At 40.9% G+C, this 24221-nt stretch overlaps 1 protein-coding gene across 1 annotated transcript; it reads right to left on the reverse strand.

The window, feature by feature from the left end:
• Positions 1-565: 565 nt before the first annotated feature.
• LOC134586302 (uncharacterized) lies at positions 566-23798 on the reverse strand. Its single transcript, XM_063441783.1, has 8 exons — positions 23552-23798; positions 20985-21258; positions 20561-20698; positions 18258-18515; positions 17712-17803; positions 6531-6712; positions 5734-5903; positions 566-756 (listed from the first exon to the last, which is right to left on the reverse strand). The coding sequence occupies exons 1-8, from the start codon at positions 23783-23785 to the stop codon at positions 566-568; spliced, it is 1539 nt and encodes a 512-aa protein (XP_063297853.1). The 5' UTR covers positions 23786-23798.
• Between the last annotated feature and the right edge of the window lie 423 nt (positions 23799-24221).

The raw sequence follows: 24221 nt of genomic DNA on the forward strand, positions 1-24221 counted from the left end.
TGCAACTTGTAAGTAGGATTTTTTTTTTTTTTTTTTAAGCACAAAGTGAGATGAGAAGTTGAGAAAAAGAAAACAATGAACAAGGTCAGGTGTCAAAAGATAGGCATTTATTGCCCTATGATATTTACAGTTTCCTATGCCTGGAACATCCAGTATTTTAAGAGCCTAGTAACCTGTTGAATGACCAAGTTGCCAAACTGTCAGCTGCATCATTCATCAAGGAAAATGTACAGCACAATTTAGAGTTCCGAATATCAATATGCTTTAAAAAAAAAATTTAAAAAAAAAGTAACGAAAAACATTCTAACCATTCCTGTACAAAATGTTCATATCCATCTTTAGCTAAAAGATTACAACTATGATCTTCAGTTTAAAATAAAGTTACTACTTAAAATTTTGCTAATTTCTACAGTTTAAGATGATCAGACAGCATATATTTCCTATTAGGAATCTAATCTATTTACAAACATGCACCAATACACCATTTGGACTGACTACTCATTAAAATCAACATTCTAACATGAGCAAAGTATTTCTTAAAAAGTTAAAAAAATTTAAGACCAAATTAAAAAGGTTGATAAAAGCCTAAAAGTGGTACAATATGACCATTTTCCAACATTTGGGATTTAAAACTGGCATATGCAAATTCAAGGATGAATCCTTTCGTAGCCTCCATGTACAACTGATGGCCAGAATGTAGATACAGCCAGATCAGACGACTCAAGTAGGCAACATATGTATCCCCATGTAGTTCAGCTGAAAAGACAAAAAAAAAAAAAAAAAAACCATAAACAGCCATACACAGAAACATCGAATGTGACGGCACATAAGAACCATTCGGCCCATCTAGTCTGCCCAATTTTCTAAATACTTTCATTAGTCCCTGGCCTTATCTTATAGTTAGGATAGCCTTATGCCTATCCCACGCATGCTTAAACTCCTTTACTGTGTTAACCTCTACCACTTCAGCTGGAAGGCTATTCCATGCATCCACTACCCTCTCAGTAAAGTAATACTTCCTGATATTTTTAAACCAGTGTTCCTCTAATTTAAGACTGTCCTCTTGTTGTGGTAGTTTCTTCTTTTAAATATAGTCTCCTTTACGGTGTTGATTTCCTTTATGTATGTAAATGTTTCTATCATATCCCCCCTGTCTTGTCTTTCCTCCAAGCTATACATCCTTTAGATCCTTAAACCTTTCCTGGTAAGTTTTATCCTGCAATCCATGAACCAGTTTAGTAGCCCTTCTTTGAACTCTCTCTAAGGTATCAATATCCTTCTGAAGATACGGTCTCCAGTACTGCATACAATACTTCAAGTGAGGTCTCACCAGTGTTCTGTACAATGGCATGAGCACTTCCCTCTTACTGCCAATACCTCTCCCTATACAAGCATTCTGCTAGCATTTCCTGCTGCTCGATTACATTGTCTGCCTTCCTTTTAGTCATCAGAAATAATCACCCCTAAATCCCTTTCCTCAGATGTTGAGGTTAGGCCTCTATCCTGTACTCTGCCCTTGGGTTTTTACATCCAAGATGCATTACCTTGCATTAAATGTTAGTTGCCACAACTCTGACCATTTTTCTAGTTTACCTAAATCATTTGCCATTTGGCTTATCCCTCCTGGAACATCAACCCTGACATATATTAGTATCAGCAAAGAGACATACCTTACCATCAAGACCTACTGCAATATCACTAATAAAAATATTAAAGAGAATGGGTCCAAGTACAGATTTCTGAGGTACCCCACTGGTGACAAGACCATGCTTTGAAAATACTCAATTGACTACAGCCCTCTGACTGTCATTCAGCCACTGAATTCCAATATTGTTGAATGGGTTAGGCAAACTTAAAGATTGCAGTTTATTGATAAGCCTTCTATGTGCAACAGTGTCAAAAGCCTTACTGAAATCTAGGTAAGCAATGTCTACTGCACCACCCTGATCAATAATTTTAGTTACCCAATAAGATTATTTTGGCATGATCTCCCTGAAGTAAACCCATGTTGTCTCTGATCTTGAAATCCATGTGTTTTTAGATGTTCAACAATCCTATCCTTTAACATGGTTTCCATTACTTTCCCCACTATTGAAGTAAGGCTTACTGGCCTATAGTTGCCCGACTCCTCCCTATTGCCTCTCTTGTGAATGGGCACAACATTCGCCAACTTCTAATCTTCTGGGACTACTCCTGTTATCAATGATTGGTTAAATAAATCTGTTAATGGTTTTGCTAGTACACCACTAAGCTATTTTAATAGCTTTGGGTGTATTCCATCAGGTCTCATTGACTTATTTGTCTTTACTTTTGACAGTTGAAATAGAACCTCTTCCTCTGTAAACTCACGTGTAATAAATGACTCATTTATCCTTTTTCTTAACTGAGGTCCCTTTCCTTCATTTTCATCTGTAAATACCGAACAAAAATATTCATTGAGGCAGTCAGCTAGACCTTTATCCTCTTCTACATACCTTCCTTCATTTCTCATCTAACTAAACCTTGTTTTACTTTTCTTCTCATTTATAAAAAAAAAAAAAGTTGTCCCCTTTTTTACTGACTGCCATTTTCTCTGTGATTTTGAAGCTTTTATAACTTGCTTAGCCTCTGTCTAATCTTATAGATCATTCTGTCTTCCTCACTTTTTTTATAATTGCTAACTTTGTTTTTTTACTATTTTGGCTACATCTGCAGAGTACCACAGTGGTTTCTTTAATTTTTTGCTTTTACGGACAAGCCTAATGCAGTTTTCTGTTGCCTTCAGTAGTGCAACTTTAATAATCCCATTTCTCTTGGACTCCATTTAAATTGCTCCAATCTGATAGTGACTCCTTTACACATTCTAATTTTAGAAAAGTGTTTTTCTAAAGTCTAAAACTTGTTTGTGGTGTGACTCAGTCACTGTTCTTATATTAAACCACACTGACTGATGATTACTGGATCCTAAACTATCACCTACAGTAATGTCTGATACCAAATCTCCATTTGTTAACACTAAATCTAGTATGGCCTCTTTATGAGTTGGCTCCTCAACGACTTGTTTTAGAGACAATCCCAGTAGGGAGTTTAGAATATGTGTGTTCCTGGCACAAGCAGCTATTTTTGTTTTCCAATTCCCATCAGGAAGATTAAAGTCACCCATGATGATAACTTCCCCCTTCAATGTCATTTTAGCTATTTCCTCAACTAGTAGATTATCTAACTCTTCAATTTGTCCTGGGGGCCTATAAATAACACCTACACGAGTTACTGTGTGATTACTAAATTCTAACGTAACCCAAACGGACTCTATGTTCACCTCACTAACTTATTAGGCTAGATTTTATGCTATCCTTCACATACAGTGCCACCCCACCCCCTTTCTTGCCTTCCCTGTCTTTTCTATATTGAGTACCCTGGTATTGCTATGTCCCAGTCATTTTTCTCATTATACCATGTCTCAGTAACAGTGACTAAATCTACACTATCAGTTGCCATTATTGCCACAAGTTCATGGATCTTATTCCCTAAACTGCGAGCATTTGTAGACATGACTCTAAGCTTATCATGTTTTAACACACTTGCTACAGGCACCTTCTGTCCTTGTTTTGGGGGACAATTAGATTGATGTTGTATCACCCCTTTTGCCCCCCCCCTCCTAGTTTAAATACATCCTAGCAAAACCTCTGAACTGCTCACTGAGAACATTTGTTCCCTTTTGAGAAAGATGCAGTACAGTTTATTTCCATGCCAAACAGAGCTACCATGACAAATAAAGTCAAATCCTTGCTCCCGACACCATTCACCAAGCCACAAGTTAAAGTCCCTAATACGCATCCGCCTGTCATTCTGAGTGTTATGCACAGGCAGAACTTCAGAGAATGACAGTGTGGAAGCAACCTGCCGTATATCATTGGCAAAAACACTAAAAACTTCCTTAACTTCTGAAACCTCATTGCAAGCCAAGTCATTTGTCCCTAGATGGACAAGTACATCCAATTCGCCTTCCTGCTTTGCTTGATTAACAATATTACAGATACGTCTGTCTCTGAGAGCAGTAGCTCCGGGAAGACACCTCACAAGACCACCATTGTCCATCTCCACACCTCTTACGATGGAATCCCCCAACAACTTTCTATTAGGCCTCGCCATAACCTCAGTGCCCCTCTGCACAACACCACTAGCCTCAGTGCCCCTCTGCACAACACCACTAGCCTCAGTGCCCCTCTCCACAACACCACTAGCCTCAGTGCCCCTCTCCACAACACCACTAGCCTCAGTGCCCCTCTCCACAACACCACTAGCCTCAGTGCCCCTCTCCACAACACCACTAGCCTCAGTGCCCCTCTCCACAACACCACTAGCCTCAGTGCCCCTCTCCACAACACCACTAGCCTCAGTGCCCCTCTCCACAACACCACTAGCCTCAGTGCCCCTCTCCACAACACCACTAGCCTCAGTGCCCCTCTCCACAACACCACTAGCCTCAGTGCCCCTCTCCACAACACCACTAGCCTCAGTGCCCCTCTCCACAACACCACTAGCCTCAGTGCCCCTCTCCACAACACCATTACACTCTGAAAGTGCAGAAAATGAATTATGTAGAGCAACAGACTGTGCAATATGCCTTTTATCCACAACTCTAAGTCTACCAGATCCTACAGTAATCCATGTGCCATTCCTAGTATGTCTCTGCGGCAAGCAAGTTTATAGCCTGCCACACAAGTAGAGTTTAGGGGTCATCTTCAACCACCTCATACCCAGAACGCTCGACTAAAAAGCTGTATGTAGGGTTCATTTACAATGCAGTATGATCTGAAGATTTAGCTTTTAAGTGTGTTATTTCCACTGGAAGCTTTGGCTGCAGTTTAAGCAGATACCAGTCCATTATCTAGGTAGAATCTATATTGGGTGTCAGTAGTGCAGACTAATCCATTTAATTTGGTCAACAGCAGGGAAATGCACGATTTTGGTTATGGTAGCCACTACTTTAGAATGCAGACATTCACTTTCCAGGATTATTAGTGCCTAGTAATTTGTCAAGTTGAGTGTATAAACCCATAACGCTGTCCTACAACAGGGCCTCTCCATCTTGGCTGAAATTCCTTATTCCAGAACAATTAATCACAAGGATCAGAGGAACAGGTAGGGGCATAGAAAGTATTAAAGAATCAGTTTTACCTGCCAACTATGTATCCAAACTGTACAGAACCCAACATTTTAGAGTACCTTTATGGCTAGCATTTTCTCTGCTCTAGATATTTTAAAATAGTTCTACATTTACTCTTAGGTTTGTGATCAAAATACACATTTTAAACCAAAAAAGGGTGTAAAAGCTAAAATTCCATGGACTTGCACTGCCAAGGCCAAGTTCTCCCAGCAGCCCAATGAAGGGGAAAGGTTTGGGAAGATTGACTAAGGGGAGGGCATGGATAGCTTTGAGGAGGCCTTGCTGCCATTGGTAGTCTCAGACATACAGCATGCATGGAGTTTACATTAGCCAGCTTGGTAAGGACATTGCTGTATGTGGAGTTACACCTAGAGCAGCAACGTGTTTGCTATGTGCAGTGGTTTACTATGAAAGGCTGCACATACAGAACCCAAGCACAATGTCCATTTAAAACCCCTAGTGCTTGAAGTAGCCATTTAAAGAAGGTTCCTTTATGCCCACTATGCTGTCTATATATGGCGCTCAGATGTACAGATTGAAAGTTTAAGTCAAGCAGTAACAAATGCATGGAGGTGCCAAGTTACCTTCGTGGATAATGGTCTCATATTCCAGTAGCTGGTAGATACAGTCAGGAAGAAGTTGCCTCACCCACATGTTGCCTTCTTGTAAGAGCCAGTCATTAATCAGCCTTTTCCTAAACAGAAATCCTTTGATTTGGTACAGATGCAGAGGATCTCCAGATGTCAAGTACATCCTGGAAAAATATTCAAAGATTTAGACTCTCACAAGCTTGTTAACTGTACCAGAATGTTTATCACAGTCACTGAATAGACATATCAAGAGTGTCTGATGGTCAAAGTTCTAAGAGTATAGAGTCCCTGGAAGCAGGTTTTGCTTATGGGCAAGTTCATTTAATCCCCCCCCCCCCTTTAGAGGATTAACTCCTAAACCATCTCATAGTACTGCAGCAAGTTCTAGAACAGAAAAGCCATGTCATTGGCCCAATAAACCCATTTGATGCATGGTAATTTCGTAATAAGCTTGATCAGAGAAAAATTAGATCAAACATTTTTATGAATTCGCACTACATAGGACTATCTTGCTCAGCCCAGCAGTTGTCTATTTGCTAGAAATTGAATGTCTAAAGATATTCTCACAGTAAAATTACTCACACATTTGACTATTTTCACAAAGTGCAAACATGAGCAGTGTGTAATGCAACTGGCTGACAATTTATCATGCGAGACATGGTTTCCCCAGTGGCACCAAAGTTCTACTCTGCTAGCTGTGGAAGAAGTTTCCTAGGTTTTTTTGTTTGTTTATTTTTTAAATATGAACTTTTAAATGTATTCCTTGGTTTTACATTCTATAGACCCCCTACCTGTAGCATGGCAGTGCACCTATTATCTTCCAGTTGACATAGTTGCCAGCAGTCTCCTCTAGTCTGCATATTCTCGAGGACAAGATTTTAGCCAGTGTCCAGAATTGTTCATGCGTTACTAGAGTAACATGCAGCTCCAACTTTAGAAGCTTGTAGACTTCATCTAATGTTTCTGTGTAGACCTGATGGAGAAAACAAAAAACACAAATAAAGTATATGGTAGAAAAAAAATAATTAAAAAGCCTTGCAATGCAGAGATGTACTTTAGCAGTGTGTAACAATTTTTTAGATTACCAGCATGTGTTCATGACTGGGCTTGACTGAAGATAAGAAATGCAAGCTGTCCAACAAATCTATATATGAGGTCCTTCACATGGGACCCTGAAGTGTAAATGGATACTAAAAAATGCAATAGAAGCAGGTTTTCACTATTTAAGACCCATACCATACAAGTGCCATATTGGCAAGCTTAGGGTAAAGTATGCACGCAGTTACCAATATGGAATATATTGAATTGCATAGATTTGAAAAACAAGTATAGTCGAGCATAGTCAAGATAAGGAAAAGCAAGGTAGTCTAAACAAGGCAGTGAACAGAGGGGCCTTGTAGGCCCTCACTATCCAGAAGTAAGTTTAAGATAATGTGTTTTCCTTCCTTGGATGCTGAGAGCAGAGTCACATGAATTAGATGCCCTCTACAGGACAGCATGAGAAACAAGGCCAAGTGGTGCTGCAGAAATTTTTTTACTCACTAATTTTTCCCCTTAATATAGTGGAATACACAGATTGGTTGTATGCTAGGACAAGTAGCCTGCAATATAAAAATTATTAGCCTTGCTCCTCCCACTCTCCCCTTCAGTTCCCCACAGTCCACTACTAACCAGTTGATACCAAGAGAAATATGGACTCCACAAGTGCAAAATTAAGTTTGCAAAAACAGGGAGGGATATTGTACTGCCACCATATTAAGGAAAAAAAGAATTTATGGTGAGTAAGATTCTGTTTTTCCTAGCATATGGTGGCAGTACACAGATGGGATATAGCAGAATCCGAAAAAAAAAAAAAAAAATTATATATATATATACACACACACACACACACACACACTGGCTTGGAGCACCTTACGCCCCAAAACAGCTTCTGAGGATGAGAAAGGGTCCTTCCTGTAGTGCTTTATAAATGTGTGAAAAAAACAGGTGGCAGCTCTGCAAATGTTATCTGGAGATGCATTGGCACGTTCAGCTCATGAAGTGGCCATAGCTCTAGTGGAGTGAGCTTTAACAGAAATAGGAGATTAAGACCACTATGAAAATATGACCACCTGATGATTTCTGTAAGCCACCTAGCAATGGTTGTTCGACCACCTTGCCCTTAGATTTTCCTTGGAATACAATGAATAGGTCATCTGAAATCCTGAAGGGAGCAGATCTGCGAAGATAAATTTGTAAGGATCGTTTAACTGTGTTCAGAAGTTAATTCCAAAAAAAAAAAAAAAACCTTAAAGGGACATTTTCTAAAGGCTCAAATGGAGATAGAGAGCCTGCAGAACTAGTGACAAATCCCAGAAGAGACAAAACTTGCGAGGTCTGAGCAGCAGGATTGCTTTAGAGAAGTGTCTAATCAATAACTCAGAAGCGAATTCTTTAAGGAAACCACTCAAGGCAGATAAATGCACCTTATTATTGAGAACAGATAATAACCCATCATTAAGAAAATTGATAGTGTCCCCTGAAGGTGAATTGGAGGCAGTTGTGGTCATGACACCAATGAAGGAACCTTTTCCAAATTCTCAAGTTAATTTCCTAGTAGAGCTCAACCAAAAAATAAAAAATAAAATAAACCAAACCTGCTATCTTGAATGCCATGACTGAAGTATTAGCCTTGTGGCAGCCATGCTGTCAACCTGAACATACGCAAGGTGTAGAGGGACACAGTTGCCTGTTCAACAAGGGAAGGTCGATAGGTAGTTCCCGAAATGCTACCGCCATCATCTGCAACTCCAAGAACCAGCTTCTTTTGGGCCAGTAAGGAATTGCCAGCACTCGAGCCTCTTCTGATCTGATTTTCTGGATGATCCTTGGAATCAAGGCTACTGGAAAAAATAAATTATGCCAGATTGAAATTTTAGTGGATAGTCATCCCGTCTTGAAAGTGGGGATGATCTTGGCTGTGAAGTGAGAGACCTCCTGACCTTGCGATTTATCCTCCTGGCCATCAAATCTACATCAAAAGTTCAGAATCTTCTGGTGATCTGATAATAAGTCTGGATGAAGGTGGCCATTTTGACCTGCTCAACTAGTCTGCTACGAAGTAGTCTTTCCCTTTGTGTGTAGCAGCCATGTGCCCAAAAAAAATAAATTGAGCAAAGATGAAGGAAGGCTTTTTATTCTCTTTCCATCTTCCTTGTCTGTTCAAATAAGCAACTGTTGTCTGATTGAATTCTTACAGCTTTGCAGGATATCCAAGTTTTGAAATTAAATATTGAAGTATTGAAGACTTTAGTTCTCTGAAGTTTGAAGCCCTTTGAATTGAACAGTTTGGTTCTTTTTGTAAAATAACCCTTCTCTTTAATTTCCTCTTTCTGGAGTAATGAGAGTCCTTGAGTTTATGATGAATCCCAGAAATTGAGCTTCTGTTGCAGGATGAAGGAGACTTTGATCACCCAACCGTGATGTTCCAAGAAATCTATAGTAGTCTGGATGTGAATATTCAGGAGCTCTTTTGACTGATTTTAGAAGCCAATCTTCCAGAAATTGAATGATAGCAATACCCTTTTCCCTTAAAGCTGCAGTAATGGGAGAAAAGATCTTTGTGAAAATTCTTGGAGCTGAAGTTAGACCAAAAGGCAGTGCTTTGAATTGAAAATTGAGAAGTTTTATTCCTATGACTAATCTTAAGAATTGTCTTGATGCTTGGGCCATAGGTTCATGAAGATAGGCATCTGAGATCCAGGGTAGCCATGAAGCCCCCTTTCTGTATAATATGGGTAGCGGATAGAATGGATTCCATGTGGAATTTTGGTAAGAGATGATCTTGTTCAAATTCTTTAGATCCAGGATCGGCCTCAGGGATTGATCTTTCTTTGGAACTAGAAAGATGAAAATACACCTTGGAAATCTTGGTTCATTGGGTCTCTAACCCCTGAATCTGAAATCGGTCTTGATATCCATAATTCTTGTGCATGCAAGACTGGAACCTCTTGTAACCAGACTTCCGAGAGAACTTTCTATCCTGTGGAAGGGCCTTATTGTTTCAGACATTTGTCTGATAATCTCTTCCAGAGGAGATCCAAACAGCTTTGATTTTTCTAGAGGTAATTCACAGGGCAGACTTAGAGGCCGTATCAGCAGACCAAGATCGAAGCCATAAATCTCTTCTGGCTACAGAGGAAAGGCGCATAATGTGCACCAATTTCAGAATTCCTTCTGACATCCATAAAAGTTCACTGGATAGCTTCAAGGTATACATGATCTGGGCCAAATCTTTGTCAGCTTCTTCCAATCTTCCAGATATTGTATCCAAAATCTTTGAGCTTTAACAGAAGCCCTGGCTAAGGCTGCATTACCTCTTCTACAAGAGGTCTCAGCCCGCTTGTCCACCTTCAGGCCCGAAACTTCACCAATTTGAATGATTGTCTTTTCCATTCTCTGTACAAATTGATCAGTTTCTCTTGAACAGGAAAACTTGTGACGAAGTGCCCTTCGCCACTTGGACCGGGAGAGGACTACTTGCCAGCCTCCTGCCATGTGACTATGGCCCTGTGGTGTATGGCCCTTAAAAAAAAGTCTGGGCACAGTGACTTGTGAACAGTGCCCCTTTAACACCGTGTCCCCAGACCCTTAAAATACTTTATTCATGGCTTCTCCCCACTTGGGGCTTACTGAACCAAGTATTACACAGGCGGACCACACAGAAGTGGAAGTGTGCGGCTAATTTACCTCCCAGACGGAGGGGTTGCAGTAGGTTAATTGCCGACCGCTGGGTGGCCTCCGTTCGTACAGATGAACACGTGGCGGCGGCCATCTTTATTCAGTCGAACGCAGTCAGCGGTGTGTGCAGCCAAGTCCATGGAACTGAAATCAGCTACACATTTGCCGCTGACCCTTACCTACTCCACTTCGATGCCTCGGCTGAAAACAAAGTCCCGTTCAGCTATTTGAACGCACAGCTATACTCTGCTATTTGCACGAATGGTGCCCAGTTCATGCATTCGAATGGTACTTCATTATTTTTCTGCATAATATTGACTGACCGCACAGCCCAAAATCTATGGAACAGTTTTGGGCAGAAAAGTATGCTTGTGGTCGGTCACAAAGGACTTCCGACTAACTAACCCCTGGAGGGAACTGCCTGATTTTTTTTAATGGAGATTGGATGTATAGTTTTCAAGTTCTAGTAAATGTGTAAAGAGTATAAATTTTTCCTTAAGTTAACCTAAATTAAGTTAACCTATTGTGTACAGTAATTATATCACAGCCAGAGTGGAGGATTTTGCTGGAATGAATGGGAGTGTTTAACTGTATTGTACGTGTTTGATTGGCTGTTCCACAAGACCATGTGGGTGGTACTGTGTGTAAAAACTTGCATAAAAGGAAGCCTTGTGTGCATTAAACAGACCTGCTCAGGGGCGGACTGACCACTCACAGGGCCCTCGGGCAGTGGGTGATCAAGGGCCCCCTACTACTCTTCTCCCCTTTCTTTCTGCTGCTTTCACACATGTATAGACTGCCCAGCACACAGCCCGGACTGCCACACTCGTGGAGCCCCCAAAAATGGCCAGATTTACTTTTAAGTGGTTAATCCAACCAGAAACTGTTCTAATAAACACTGTTTATAGATTGAATAACCCTTGCTGGCGTGCCTCCCCAGCAATTAAGATAAAGCAAATTTAATTACACACTTTCACTGATTTTGCTAAGGACATCACAAGCAGCGTAGCCACATGTATTTGGAGTCTACTTGTGGGGTTGCGTGTGTGGGGATGCTGCTAGTGATGTGGTGTGCCTGTATGTCAAAGTGTTGTGTTGGATGAATGGTTTTTTGTTTCACCTATTGTACAGCGCTGCAGAATATGCTGGCGCTATGCAAGTGATTGTAATAATTGTGTGTGTGGAAGCTGTGTGCAGTATTGCAATGATGGGTATGCCGTTTGTGCTGATTGTGTGAAGGGAGGCTGCTTGTGGGATTGTGTCTATACAGTGAGGCTCCTTGTGGGTTTTTGCGTGTGTTAATGGGGCTATTTGCAGTGCAGTATGTGAGTGGACAGGGCTGGTTGTGTTGCAGTGTGTGGGATAGAATCTGTAGTAGGCATCTGGTTGTTACTGGGGCTGTAGTGTGTGCGTGGGGAGATAGATGCTGAAGTAGGTGCAGGGAGGCACAGGGGTTGTGGTGGGCACCGGGACTGAGGTGAGTGCGGGGATGGACAGAGTATGAGGTGGGACAGAGGTTGTGGTGAGCGCAGGAGGCGACATAAGGGCTGTGGTGGGTACTGAAAGTGATCAGGGCTATAGTAGGTGGTGGATGCGAGTAGACAAGGGGCCGTGGTGGGCACAGGAAGGCATAGGAGCATAGGTGGCAGTGGCATATGGGCTTAGGTAGATCCTGGGGTGAGTGTAGGGAGATCCTGGGGTGAGTGTAGGGAGGAATGGTGGCTGAGGTGAGTTCATGGGAATTGAGGTAGGTGCAGGGGGAGCTGTAGTGAGTACAGTGGGGCTGAGGTGGGTGCAAGGGGAGATGTGATGTGTGGAGGAGGAGCTGAGTAGGGTAAAGATATGTAACAGGGTTGATGTTCCAGGAGGGATAAGCCAAATGGCCAATGATTTAGGTAAACTAGAAAAATGGTCAGACTTGTGGCAACTGACCTTTAATGTGGATAAGTGCAAGATAATGCATCTTGGATGTAAAAACCCAAGGGGGCAGAGTACAGGATAGAGGCCTAACCTCAACATCTGAGGAAAGGGATTTAGGGGTGATTATTTCTGATGACTAAAAAGGTAGGAAGACAATGTAAGAGCAGCAGGAAATGCTAGAAGAATGCTTGGTTGTATAGGGAGAGGTATTGGCAGTAGAAAGAGGGAAGTGCTCATGCCATTGTACAGAACACTGGTGAGACCTCACTTGCAGTATTGTATGCAGTACTGGAGACCGTATCTTCAGAAGGATATTGATACCTTAGAGAGAGTTCAAAAAAGGGCTACTAAACTGGTTCATGGATTGCAGGATAAAACTTACCAGGAAAGGTTAAAGGATATCAACATTTATAGCTTGGAGGAAACACGAGACAGGGGGGATATGATAGAAACAAAGGGAATCAACACAGTAAAGGAGGAGACTATATTTAAAAGAAGAAAAACTACCACAACAAGAGGACAGTCTTTAATTAGAGGGGCAAAGGTGTAAAAATATCAGGAAGTATTACTTTACTGAGAGGGTAGTGGATGTATGGAATAGCCTTCCAGCTGAAGTGGTAGAGGTTAAAACAGTAAAGGAGTTTAAGCATGCGTGGGATAGGCATAAGGCTATCCTAACTATAAGCTAAGGCCAGGGACTAATGAAAGTATTTCGAAAATTGGGCAGACTAGATCTCATGAAGCAAATCACAACTTTGAGGGAGATTGACAATCTTGAGAGTTTAGTGGGGGCAGATAGTGGAGAGGGAGGAGATAAGACAGATGGGGAACAGGCATGTAGCTGGGTGACAGTGGGGCAAAAGGAAGAGGAAAGGGCTAGCTAGTCCTGATTTGGTGCAACCTAGCAGATTTGCCCATTTGAGGGAAGATGTTGGGAGCATCAGCATTAGAGGAAGCTGTTACTTCTAACAGCCGAGCTAACAGCACCCCTAGTACGGGTGGGGATCAAAATGTAAGGAAGGCTAGACAGGTTGTGGTGGTAGGGAACTCTCATTAGGAGAGCAGATAGGCAATCTGCCTCTCTGATCGGCTCAACCGGACAGTTTGCTGTCTCCCGGGTGCTCGGGTCCGGCATGTTGCTGACAGAGTGGATGGATTATTGGGAGGGGCTGGGGATGACCCAGCGGTCATGACCCATGTTGGTACCAATGACAAAGTAAGAGAAAGATGGAAGATCCTAAAGAATGATTTCAGGGAATTAGGTGGGAAACTTAAGAAAAGGACCTCCAAGGTGGTATTCTCTGAGATATTACCTGTGCCATGTGCTACAGTGGAAAGGCAGTGGGAGATTAGAGAGGTCAATGCGTGGGTGAAGTCTTGGTGCAGGAAGTATGGTTTGGGGTTTTTAGAGCACTGGGCCGACTTGCTATTTGGTACAACCTTTATAGTAGTGATGGATTGCACCTAAATGGGATGGGTCTGCAGTGCTGGGGGATAGGATGGCTAGAAGAGATTTTTAATTTGTAGTAGCGGGGGAGGGTCATAGCAATCTACAAAATGGAGATAGGACAGAAAAGAGATGGGCTTTAGCACAGTATAAGGGGGTGGAGACAGGGGGAAGGGCAAGCTCAGAACAGAGAAGCTATGTAATGTTGATAATTAACAAAATATACAAGTGACGCATGATATTAAATGTATGCTTACTAATGCAAGGAGCCTAAATAACAAAATGGAAGAATTAGAGACAATAGCATACACTAAACAATATGACATAATAGGCATAACTGAAACATGGTGGGATGAGACACATGACTGGGCAGTTCACTTAAATGGGTACATGTTATTTAGGAAGGATAGAAAAAACAAGGGTGGTGGGGTATGTTTGTATGTCAACCATGATTTAAAGCCAAATCTTAAGCAAATGGAATGTGATGAGGAAAATGTGGAAGCTTTATGGGTATATTTCTGCTTGGGGAAAAGGGAAACCAACTATTGGTTGGAATATGTTATAAACCACCTAATGTTAATATTGACGAGGAACAACAGCTGTGAGCAAATTGAGAAAGCTGCAAATCTGGGTAACACTTTAATTATTGGAGATTTTAATTACCCGGACATAAATTGGGACAGAGGGACTAGTAGCTCAGCAAAGGGAATTAGGTTTTTAAACTTGTTAAATGACACCTTCATGTCACAACTTGTAAAAGCACCAACTAGAATGGATGCTTATCTAGACCTGGTTTTAACAGACAAGGTTGATCTTTTGACCAACATTCAAGTAGGTGAGCATAATATAGTGTCCTTTGAAATAAACTCAAAAAATAAAAGCACATGGGGTATACTAAAACATAATTTTAAAAAGGCCAATTTCAATAAGTTAAGTGAAGCTTTACAATATATTGACTGGCATAAACTCATTAGTGAAAAGAACACTGAGGATAAATTGAACATCTTCCAACAAATATTAGAAAGGTACATTTCTCAGTATGTACCATTGGGAAATAAATATAAAACAAACAAATTAAAACCAATGTGGCTTGGTAGAGAAGTAAAAACAAGAGATTAAAATAATGCGTGCAAAAAGGCAATTAGACTTGCTAAACTTCAAAATGAAAAAATGATAGCTAAAGAGAGCAAAACCAACCACAAAGCATTTTTTAAGTACATAAATTGTAAAAAAAAAAAAAATTAAAAGTGTAGGTACATTAAAAACTGAAACAGGGGTGTTCGTTAATGAAGACCAGGAAAAGGCAGGAATTTTAAATAACTATTTCTCCTCCGTATATATTAAGGAAGAACCCATGGCAATAGATGTGCAAATGAGTGCTTCTAAAAAATTGCAGAATAATTGTAATTGGTTAACTCAAGATAAGGTACTGCAACAACTAAAGAAAGTTGATATAAACAAAGCTCCAGGGCCTGATGGTATCCATCCACGTGTACTTAAGGAACGAAGTGTAGAAATAAGTGAACCTCTGTTTTTAATCTTTCAAGATTCTTTTCTTTCAGGAAGTGTTCTGGAGGATTGGAGGAAGACAGATGTGGTTTCTATATTCAAAAAGGTTCAAAATCCTTGCCTGGAAATTATAGACCTGTGAGCTTAACCTCTGTGGCTGGTAAAATATTTGAAAGGTTATTAAGGGATAATATTCAAGAATTCCTTGAGAAGAACATGGTTATCAGCAAAAATCAGCACGGTTTTATGAAGCACAGGTCATGTCAAACTAACTTGATTGCGTTCTACGAAGAAGTAAGCAGAAGTATAGATCAGGGAGTTGCAGTGTATATGATATATTTGGATTTTGCCAAGGCATTTGATACAGTTCCACACAGAAGATTAGTGTTCAAACTCAAGGAAATCGGTCTAGATGAAAATGCTTGTTCTTGGGTAGAACATTGGCTTAAAAATAGAGTACAAAGAGTTGTAATTAATGGTAAATTTTCAAGCTGGACAGAGGTGGCAAGTGGTGTCCCTCAGGTGTCTGTTCTGGGACCCCTTCTATTTAACATGTTTATAAATGATCTTGAAGACAGCATTGAAAGGCATGTTTCACTGTTTGTATTATTTTACAAAGTTTTGTCATCTGCAATGTGAGCAAGATATTACTTTGCTGCAGAGGGATTTAGATAGACTGGAGGACTGAGCACTCAAATGGCAAATGAAATTTAATGTTGAAAAATGCAAAGTTATGCACTTTGGCGTAAAGAATACACAAGCAACGTATACCCTTAATGGAAGCGAATTAGGGATAACACGAAAATGACTTGGGAATGGTTATAGACAAAATGCAACAATGTGCAATGTCAATCAGCAGTGGCCAAGGCCAGTAAGGTATTGTCATGCATGAAAAAGGGCATTCATTCTCGGGACGAGAATATCATTTTGCCTCTTTATAAATCCCTGGTAAGACCACATCTTGAATATGCTGTGCAATTTTGGGCACCTGTTCTAAAGAAGGATATTATGGCACTAGAAAAAGTGCAGAGGTGGGCTACAAAATTAATAAAAGGAATGGAACATATCAGCTATGAAGAACGGTTAACAAATGTAAACCTATTTAGTTTAGAAAAACCATCACCTGAGAGGGGATATGATAACATTAAACAAATATATTCGGGGCCAATACAAACCATTGTTTGGAAATCTAGTCACAAACCAGTCTTTACATTGGACATGAGGCCATGTGTTTAGACTGGAAGAAAGAAGATTTTTTCTAAGGCTAAGGGAAGGTTTTTTTTTACTGCAAGAACAATCAAGATGTGGAATTCTCCCTGAAGAAGTGGTTTTATCAGAATCCATACAGATGTTCAAACAGCAACTAGATGCATATTTGCAAAAACAGAATATTCAAGGATATAATCTTTCAATGTAGGGTAATAGCTGCTTGATCCAAGGATAAATCTGACTGCCATTCTGGGGTCAAGAAGGAATCTTTCTTAGCTGGTTGCAAAGTTGTGCTTCAAACTGGGTTTTGCCTTCTTTTGGATCAACAGCAAAAAACCAAATGTGAGGAAGGCTGAACTTTATGGACGCAAGTCTCTTTTCAGCTTTGTTACTATGTAGCTATGTAACTAGATGGGCCGAATGGTTCTTATCTGCTGTCACATTCTAAGTTTCTATGTTAAAGAGGGGGCTGCGGTGGGTATGGGGGGCTGTAGACCCAACCTGAACAGCTGACAGGAGGGTCTAGAACAGCTTAAATAGCGCTAGCAGTTCAAATTCTAAACCAATCAGTAGCTCCCCATTCATAAAAGGTAAAAAACATTTGTATGAACCGGGAACTAGCGATTGGCTTAGAGCGTCAACTGACCACTCTAGCCAATCTGCAGCACCCATGCCCAACATGAATCTGCACTTCCGGACACTCCGTTTCAGAAGCCAAATACCACTGAGCGACCTGGAGGAAGCCTTTGGGGTTAAACCCTTTGAGAGGTTTAACCCCTTAAAACAGAGCGCCCAGGATCCTCCTGGCATCATAGCCTTTTCATTTAGATGAGGTTATGGAGACCAGAATGTTCCTTTCATTTGCTTAAAGGAACACTATATAGTGTCAGGAATACAAACATGTATTCCTGACACCATAGTTGTGAAAACGCTATTCACCCTGGCTTTATGTGATAATGACTATGCCCTTTCCCTTTCATGACACTGAAAAAGGGACCAAGCATGGATGTCATAACAAATATGCGCGCGCGCCCCCCGGAAAAATTCCTGCGGACACCCATGCTTGGGCCTCCTAAAAAAAAAAAAAATATATAATATCTACAGTCTCATTTATAGTGAAACACTGTATATAGTCATAGCAGTGCAACTATCAAAATGGTCCAAATACCTTCTTTTGTTTAAAGCGACCCCATCTGCGGCCCAGAATCCAGGCTAGAAGAGATCTGCTCATTGAGAAGTAGTTTTCAACATTCCGGATACCTAAACCAGAAATATAAAAAAATAAGAAAACTTAAAATTTTGACAAAAGTAAATTTCTCTCAACTTTTAGGAAATTCTGCAGATTCTATTTTAAGGTAATGCCACTTACATGGTCACACAGCTAGCAAATGGATATCAAGCCAATTTAAACATGCATGACAAAAAAAAAAAAAAAGACTGAACTGTCACCCAACCTTACAGGATTTTAGTTACACAGTATCACAGCTTCACCCCTGGTGCAATTGCAGCATGTGAAATATTTGCATCTGCACTATTGATTGGAACACTGCTTTGCATTTGTCTGAGCCTCCAGAAAACCTGCTGGCTTACCTACCCTTGCATGAGACAACTGGTTCTGAACCATAAGTCAATGGATTAATAGAGATCAATGAACCAACTTGCCCAGGCAGAATTTCCACTGGAGTGATATAAGAGAAAATTGAGTGTTTCTTACCCACATGCTCTTCCCCATTGGCTAGAATTCCATTCAAGTAGTCCACAGTGATTGGATGAAGAGAGGCAATGTATTGTATATTGCAGTTTGCAGCACCCCAGTTGGACACCTCTCTTTTGTCATAACTCTTCCACCATAGGTAAAGTTTCTGCAGTTGCTTGGCAACAGGTCTTGAAAGGCCAAACAGCCAATAGGAAAATAGCCACTGGTACCGACAAGCCATGTATTGTTTGAAGAGCCCCTCCAACTCTTCATGACCTTAAAAAAAAAATATGTTGAATTAACATACACACGAGAGATAGAGAGAAAATATATTATATTACAGTAGCATAGTGCTTATTTTCAGATCATCAACTGAAAATAAGCGAGGGCTGTTTTTATATTTTTTTATTTAATGCCCCTTCATATGTGAATTGTCTCTGGTTAAAGTAAAAACTAATCTCTGAGGGTGTTTAATAATGGAGATGGATTCAGCCAAGACTCTATATAGACTTAAACTAGGGGCTCAACACTTTAGGCCTGTGCTACTTGACATGTACATAAAGGCACTTACTGTTAGGACTTCCTGAGTGCAACATGCCCAAGGTATACTTCTATAAAGGACTGTACCGAGTTAGGAATGTAGTAAAGTCAGACTTATTGGAGATGACAATCATTTGGCTCGCATAAGTGCCTTTATCAAGCTTTATATGAGCTGAATATGTAATCTGTCTTGGACTACATTCATGACTTGGTATAATATACAATATATAATTTTTAATAGACTCATTTAACTAGACTGCACAAGCAATCTGATATATCTTGTCCAATCCATTAGGTCCTGATGGAGTGGACAATCAGGAACTTGACATTACCTCGAGAGTGAGTGATCTGCTATATCGAAAGGTGGGCTTGCAGCACTGGATACAGAGAGTCAGTCTCTGCATTCATTGTTCAGAAGCTTGCAATGTCACAGCTTCCTGTGCCCCTGCATTGTGAGCTCTCTGGCTATAGTTGTAGCATAGCTTGCTAACAAAATTAATTTGCAATAAATTTAATTTGCCATTATGCCAATCATTTATACACAATTGTGGGGTATGGCTGCATAGCCTGGCAGTAGTGTATAAATAAGTACTGGTGTGAAGGGGTTCTCAAAAACAAAAGTGAACATTTAAAATTTAAGTGACAGGGTAAGTGTGGCATAGTTGGGGTGGTGTGAGCATCAGTTTTAGGGTTAAGGGTGAATGTTGCATGGTTGGAGGAAGGAGTGTGACAGGATTAAGGTGGTTCATGTGAGAGGGTGAGTGTGGCAGAGTGAGGGCAGGTGACATTAACAGGATTAGGAGTGGTTAATGAGAGTGTGGATGCATGAAAGGGCAACAGTGTGTGTGGGAAGGGGCTGGCAGAGGGAGGGGGATACTGGGAGTGAGGACAGGGAATGCTGGGAGTGGGAGGAGTGATATTGAGAGGTAGGGCGGTGATAGTGTGAGTGGGGAATACTGGGAGAGATGGGGACATGGTGTAAGGGAGGGGGTTACAGTGAAGGAGGGAGGGGTAATACTGAGGGGGGTTACTGGGAAGGATGGGATATTTTTGGAGAGTGTTATATTGATGTGGGTTACTTGGAAGAAGGGGGTATACTGGGAGTGAGGGGGAATGGTGGTGTGGGAGGGAGGACTAAATACATTCATTCCCTGGCGGTCCAGTGTCCTTCATTCCCTGGCGGTGATGTCTGGTCTGCAGCTCTGCGCAGTGTGCGAGACCCGGTCAGAGCATTTCCCTGATAACCCGCAGCAATGCTCCTATTGGCCAGATCTTGCGAAACACTGTCTGCAGCTCTGCACACTGTGTGGAGCTGCAGACGCTCTCAGGCCAGGCAGCCTGGAGGGGCCTCGTACCCGGCGGCATATAAGGCAAGCTGCCGGCCCCCTCCTGGTGTCAGGTACTCTGTCAGTTTGCCATAAGGCGGTTTAGGCAGCAGTGTGATCTTTGAATTATAGCACTCCAAAGTGGGGGGGGGGGGGGGGGAAGCTTTGAAAGACCATGACCTTATATTCATTATGACATGCCTTTGGTCTGTCTTTTAAATGGTCTTCTGATGGCCACTAGAGATTCTTCATGGGTCAGTGCTGCACAGTGTGCAGCACTGAAAGTCTTTACACTCTGCATTGAGATTCTGTACTCTTCCTGTAGAGATGCATTGATTCAATGAGATTCTGAATGGCGCAGCATGTTTATTGGGATGTTTTAGCTTACAACGGTAATTCCGACAGTTACAGCAAATAAAGTGAGGGTACGAGACCCACCACACTGACTGAACTTACATTCACCACTCACGTGCTGAAGTACTAATTCTTGCATATTTATTAACGAGCCATGATAACCCAGGGCCAGTTTGTTGAGCTCCTTCCATTCATATTTGTAAACCAATTTTTCTGTCTCTTCCAGGGATTCATCTGTAACTGGATAATACACCAACAGAAGTTAAGTTTTAAAACACTGTCCAGAGAGCATTTTTATAATATTTTATTCTAGACACGATAGAAGTCAAACTGTCTATTTAAATCTAAATATACTCTTCAGCTTGGTTCAGAACAGCCTCAGAAGGCATCTGGAGGTCTGACTGGGCAAACATCTTTAATAGATTGACAGAGAACCAGGGCTTGTGTCTGCCCCTTTAATAAAATTAATGAGTCTTCTGATTACATGTAAAACAAGAAGAAACATTGACTTTTCAATGCAACTAACCTTTATGCTTTTCATCCAGAAGATCTTTACCAATTCCCCAAATGTCTTCTATTTCGTGATCAGTAAGTTGGATGGGAGGAAGAGGAATAACTTCCTCTAAAGTGAGCCAACGCAGCCAATATTCTTTAGGAGTTGTACCAGAAAATAATAAATCCTGCAGATACTTATTGTAGGGCAGGCTTCGATATACCTTCCTCCATATAAACAGAAGCTTAAAAGCCTTCTTTGGCGAGTCGCATGCGTCACTACTTCTGAAGCCTGAGCCAAAGACAACCTGTCAAACAAAAAAAAAAAAAAAAAAAAAATTCACCAAGAATAACAGAACAAAAGGTGTTTATGAAAGCTGACCATCAGACTTAAAGCTTTAAGAAGTCTTGATTTCTCCTGTTTTTCCATGCCTCAGTACAGCCATCAGTCTCATTGGGAGAGCCACATTGAGATTAGATTATCAGATAATTAGCTCCGAACAAAATGAGAAGATGACTCAACTAGGACACAAATGATCCCTCTACAAATCAAGTAATGCAGAGCTCAAATGCCACTAGACAGGCCTAAAATGTACTCACCAGTGCCAGCCTGAAGGAGTGAATATCTACTCACCAATTGTTCGTGAGAAATTTAAAACTGAACCTTGAAGTAATGTTGAGCCAGCTCTTAGAAGGATGAATGAATATAATAAAAAAATAAAATAAAAAAAACACACAACCACCACACTTTTTTTAAAGTTGTTTTGCAGGTGGCAAATGTAAAATGTGTCCAAATGAATGTTTATATTAAAAATAAATATAAAAAATAAAAAGAGAAACACAAGGTCAGCTACAATACATTTACCAAACAATGTGAAAGTTACTTTTCAAGGTTTGGCTTTAAAATGCTAGCATAAGTTTAGAATCTAGGCCATTTATTAGCTCGGGTAATCTTTTGCCATACAAGGCTCACAACCAAAACACAAGACACTAGGCTACTTGCTACACCTAAATGTATAGACTAATGTCAAGTCAAGGTACTGCAACAAATATTAGCCCTTCACACAAGATACCTTTTACCCTAACCACTTCTATTTTAAACCTGCACACATACAGTCACTATACCCAGATTACATGAAGAAATTTAAAGCAGAAATATGGTCATATAAGAAATGTCAAATATAACCTTATGCACGCAATGACCAGTTAATCACACGGCTTCTCTTTACTTTTTATAGGGGGAGCACCTTAGAATTATGAGGGCTATCTGCACATGATTGAAGTTGTATGTGTATCCTGTACACATTGTGTAATTTGCATGCATTGGTGCTGCATATCTGATATGAATTGTGTGAAGGAATGACATTCCCATCATTATGCATACTCAACCTCTAGCTGCTTAAGCAGGCATTGAAAGCCAATATGCAAGTATAGTTAATCTTAATAAAATCTCTTGCAAAAAAATAAATAAATCTTTGTTTTCCTGCAAAATGAGTGAATAACATTTTGCAAAGGGCACTTTACATTGAGAGTAAATGGGATTATTAATAAATGAACAAGTGAGTGTGACTGTGGGTGTTCTAGCTAGGCACAGTGTATAAAGAAATTCACTTGACACATTTAATTGCCAAACATCACAACAACATCACCAAGTCTTGGAGTCCAAGACACTACAAAAAAACACTACTAAAGTAAATTGTGAAATGTACATGAGAAGTGAGGTAATCCCCAGGTAATCCCAGACACTCACTGTTAAGGATTAGACTAGTGAAAGATGTAGATACAGAGTGCAAATTGAGAGCAATATGTTTCAGAAGTTTCACTAAAAGACACACCTCTTCACTTAGCCAGAGCCACAGACAAGCTAACGGTTAGTAGCTATATAGAGACATTGTTATGGATTTCTTAATGCAACGGTCCCGCACAGTTAATGTTTCAGGACATTTTGAACTAAGTTTTAAGAATTCCTAGAACATTTTAAACCAGTTAGCTAGATATTCTATACACGGGAAAGTGAACCACCAATCAGAACAAACTAACTACCATTAAAGCTTCAATATAAAGATCTGCACTGAGAACTTTAGTTTGTAAATATATAGGTTTTTCCTGGTGGGGATTCCATCATTGCTGAAATCCCTCCAGTTAGAAGAGCTGTAGATATGTCACAAAGAAGCCAAGTCTATAGTCAGACCTGTGCGCAGATTGGATGCTTGTATCTTTCAGCCAATAGAATACGGTTGTCCAAAACAAAAAAATGTTACTGCCCAAAAAACACTAAGTTTTTTTTTTTTTTTACAACTCAGATCCAGCTTGCTATTGATCTTATTCCACTCTCCTCTCCCCTTACTACCATTACTAGTAGATAGTGGTAGGTTCCCACCCAAACAAACCATATAGTCAATCATGCAAGCAGACAGCATTACCTGAAACTCTAATCACACCCACAGTCAGAAATAAGTAATTCGTTTTTATGTAGGGGTTAGTGGGTATGAGCTGGGAGGTAGAGCTAGATCATGCCATGGCCGTAATCGTGGCAGGTTTATGGGTTAAGAGTCAGCTATAGAGGATCCCAGTGGACCCCAGGTAATCCCAGACACTCACTGTGCAATGCTTGGCCCATAGACTGTCAGTGCTGCAGATCCTGTGCATGGTGTAGCAGGTGGCTCCGGTTCTGAGCAGGGAAAATGGATCCAGGTAACCCACTATTAGCAGCAGGACCTCATCGCTGAAGTCCAGGATCTCCCGGGATCTCTCACATACTCTCCAGTAGCCCTGGGCCCGCGGAGCCGGTGCTTCCATTGATCTCATAATGCCACAGTCCGCGCACACCTCCATCCTCACCAACCGCCTCGTCTCCTTCTCTACCTGAGCTCTCCTCTCATCGGCTAATAAAGGATTGGGCCATACCAACACCAGCCGGCAGGGGGAGGGACTTGGTGGTTAAATTCCATGAGAGCTCTCTGATTGGTCGGTATTCTACATGGGGATGATATTGATAGTTCAGTGCAGGTCAGTGAGGGGAATCTGGTAAAGTACACATGACTATTACCCTTTCTTCAGTTACAAGTAGTCAGTCATTGTATTATTAGGGGTGAGTTCATGTGAGAACCTGCCCAATCATTATCACTGGATTGAAGATATGAGGTTTGACACTGAAACCCTGAATTGGGTAGCATTTAACAATAGCAAACTGGAAACATTTATCATTTCTATTTTACAACTCAGCTATTATGCCTAAGATTTGTGCTCAGAAGATGCAGTCTGAGCACAG

The sequence above is a fragment of the Pelobates fuscus genome, chromosome 2, assembly GCF_036172605.1.
Source record: "Pelobates fuscus isolate aPelFus1 chromosome 2, aPelFus1.pri, whole genome shotgun sequence".
Classification (NCBI taxonomy): Eukaryota; Metazoa; Chordata; class Amphibia; order Anura; family Pelobatidae; genus Pelobates; species Pelobates fuscus.